This window comes from Cryptomeria japonica, chromosome 1 (assembly GCF_030272615.1).
Source record: "Cryptomeria japonica chromosome 1, Sugi_1.0, whole genome shotgun sequence".
NCBI classification, from domain to species: Eukaryota; Viridiplantae; Streptophyta; class Pinopsida; order Cupressales; family Cupressaceae; genus Cryptomeria; species Cryptomeria japonica.
Window position 1 is genome coordinate 231,960,173 of NC_081405.1, and position 2,638 is coordinate 231,962,810.

At 42.5% G+C, this 2,638-nt stretch overlaps 1 protein-coding gene across 1 annotated transcript; it reads left to right on the forward strand.

Annotated features, from left to right (window-relative positions):
- The first annotated feature begins 638 nt into the window (after positions 1 to 638).
- Positions 639 to 2,369, forward strand: LOC131857161 (exocyst complex component EXO70H1-like). The gene has a single exon (XM_059209328.1). It carries the CDS (start codon positions 639 to 641, stop codon positions 2,367 to 2,369), a length of 1,731 nt encoding a protein of 576 aa, XP_059065311.1.
- The last annotated feature ends 269 nt before the right edge of the window (positions 2,370 to 2,638 follow it).

Sequence of the window (2,638 nt, forward strand, 5' to 3'; positions counted from 1 at the left end):
CAATTACATCAGCTCACTATCAAGAATTTGTCAAGGCAAAAACTCAGAAATAATGTATTTTTTTAATAATAAACCGAAATTTTAAATTGAAAGGAAATTAAAAGAATAAATTTTCAAAAGAAAAATGAAATGTTAATCTTTATATGATGCAATGATAAAAGGCTGGTAATTTTCAAGAGTTAATAGTAATGTGAGAACCTCAAATGTTGACTTTGATCCCCTTCAATATATTCAGCCGTATTCAGTGGTTGTATTTTATCGCAACAGATGGTTTACTCGGTCCATTTCAAATATTGAAACAAAGTACTCAGGGCTCTGTAGTAGTATTTTCTTAAGAAATTAGGTGTCCCATCATTGTAATTTTCTCTTTGATATCATACTAAAAAAAAATTAGGTCCACTGACACCATTCCTAGAATCCTGGATACATAGCGTTCATCGCTTACACCACCATAAGTCAGTCCAGCGAAAATCTCGTGGAGACAAAGTCATACAATTGTATATATCAAATATTTGTACATGTTAATCTGACTTTACATTTCAAGGGATTTCTTAGGTATTGAGTAAGAAGTCTCTTGCCAAGCATTTGAACAGGAGCGGCCACACAGAGAAAACGAAAGCTCGTATGCATTGGAAAGGATGGAAGCAACTTTGGCCGCAGCAGAAATACTGATTACCAGATGGGAGTACAAAAAAACCACAATAAAAATGCTCTTTCAGAGCACTGCAGAAGAAGTCCGTATATACATGGAAACCGTTGACAATCTCCAACGGCTCATGGAATATTTGTCTGCCGTTGGCACAGATGCTGCGGGAATCATCCGTGCACAGCGGCTGATGAAAATGGCCATGATCCGTCTGGAGAAAGAGTTTCACAAAATTCTGTTATCTAACAGCGAACCCATCGATCCAGACCGGGAGTCATCGGCTCGGCCGTCCTTCTATTCCTCCACAGAGGGTAGCCTCACTAGATCCATTTGCTCTGACGGCGACGACAATCGCAGCAGCTTCTCGAGCTCCAATTGTCTGTCAGTAAACAGACTCTGTGAATTCGACATGGTTCCGTTGGACGCCGTGGTGGATCTGCGGAGAATAGCGCAGCGCATGGCGAAGAGTGGGTATGCGAGGGAATCCATCCGAGTCTTCGTTCTCAGCAGGAAGTCCGTGGTGGAAGAGAGTTTATACAATCTGGGCGTGGACAAGGTGACGGTAAAGGATGTTCGGAAAATGAAATGGGAATTTCTTGATGAAAAGATTAAGAAATGGATTCACGGTGCCAAAATCAGCATCCGAATTCTGGTTGCCCGAGAAAAGCGGCTGTGTGAAGATGTGTTTGAGGGGCTTGATAAGATGAGAGATGCTTCTTTTGCCGAAATCGCCAAGGAGACCACACGCAGGGTTTTCGCCTTGGCAGAAGGAGTGGCAGCCACAAGCCTGCCGCCGGAAAGGATATTCAGACTGCTTGACCTCTACGAAGCCGTAACTGATCTCACGCCGGACATCGAGGCCACATATTGTCAAAACTCCTTCCCAAGCGTGCATGAGCATAAGATCGTGACCAAGCTGGGAGAGGCGGCCCGGGGAATGTTGAAAGAATTTGATAAGGCCATTGAGAAGGAGAATTCTAAGGCTCCCAGTCCGGGCGGCATTATACATCCTCTCACCAGATACGTTATGAATTATCTCACTTTTCTCTCCGATTACAAGGAAACTTTGGTTAACATAACTGCAGATGCGCCTGAGAAGCTACCCAAGACGCTACCAGACTATTACGCCGTTGACAATCCCTGTGACCCGTTGTCTGTTCACATCGGATGGGCCATCTTCCTTCTCCTGTGTAAGCTCGTCAAGAAATCTGATCTGTACAAAGATGTGGCTCTGTCGTACCTCTTTCTCATGAATAACCTTCACTACATAGTACAGAAAGTGAATGGCTCCGAGCTCAAACATATACTGGGGGAGGATTGGGTAAGAAATCAGTGGAATAAGGTAAGGCAGTACGCTCTCAATTATGAAAGGAGTGCGTGGATGAAAGTGCTGTCGAGTATAACAGACGAGAAAGATGCAGGAAGAGGTGGAATTTCGTCCGGGCAAGGTCTGAAGGAGAAATTTAAGGGATTCAATTCAGCGATGGAAGAGGTAAAGAGGAGGCACAGCGGATGGGTGGTTCCTAACGTCAGCCTGCGAGAGAAGCTAGGTATTTCAATTACTGAGAAGTTGGTACCAGCCTACAGTTCCTTTCTTACCAGATTCAGGAGCCAATTTGAAAGAGATACGTTGGTCAAATACACACCTGAGGAGGTGCAAGATTTTGTGCTGGACATATTTAAAGACAGGCCCTTGTCTGTGAGCTTCATGAGATCCCGATGATTGACTGATTCGCATTTATATATTGACATTTCGTTTTTCCTTTCGTTTAGTATGAATATTCAATATAACAAAAAATTTCTCTTCCATATCGTATTAGGAGAATCAGAGCGAGTTGACTTTGGGAATTTAAAATTCCATATACTTTAGTAGAACAAAATAAATCTACAAATGATAACATGGTTACGTTTTACTTTTATTTCTTTAAGTTGAATCATTCAGTAAATATTAGAGACGCAACTCCCCAGGTAGCCAGATATTAATGGAATGAA

What these genes read in the sequence shown, in the direction of transcription:
- LOC131857161 (XM_059209328.1), top strand. Translation starts at nt 639, where the DNA reads ATGGAAGCAACTTTGGCCGCAGCAGAAATACTGATTACCAGATGGGAG.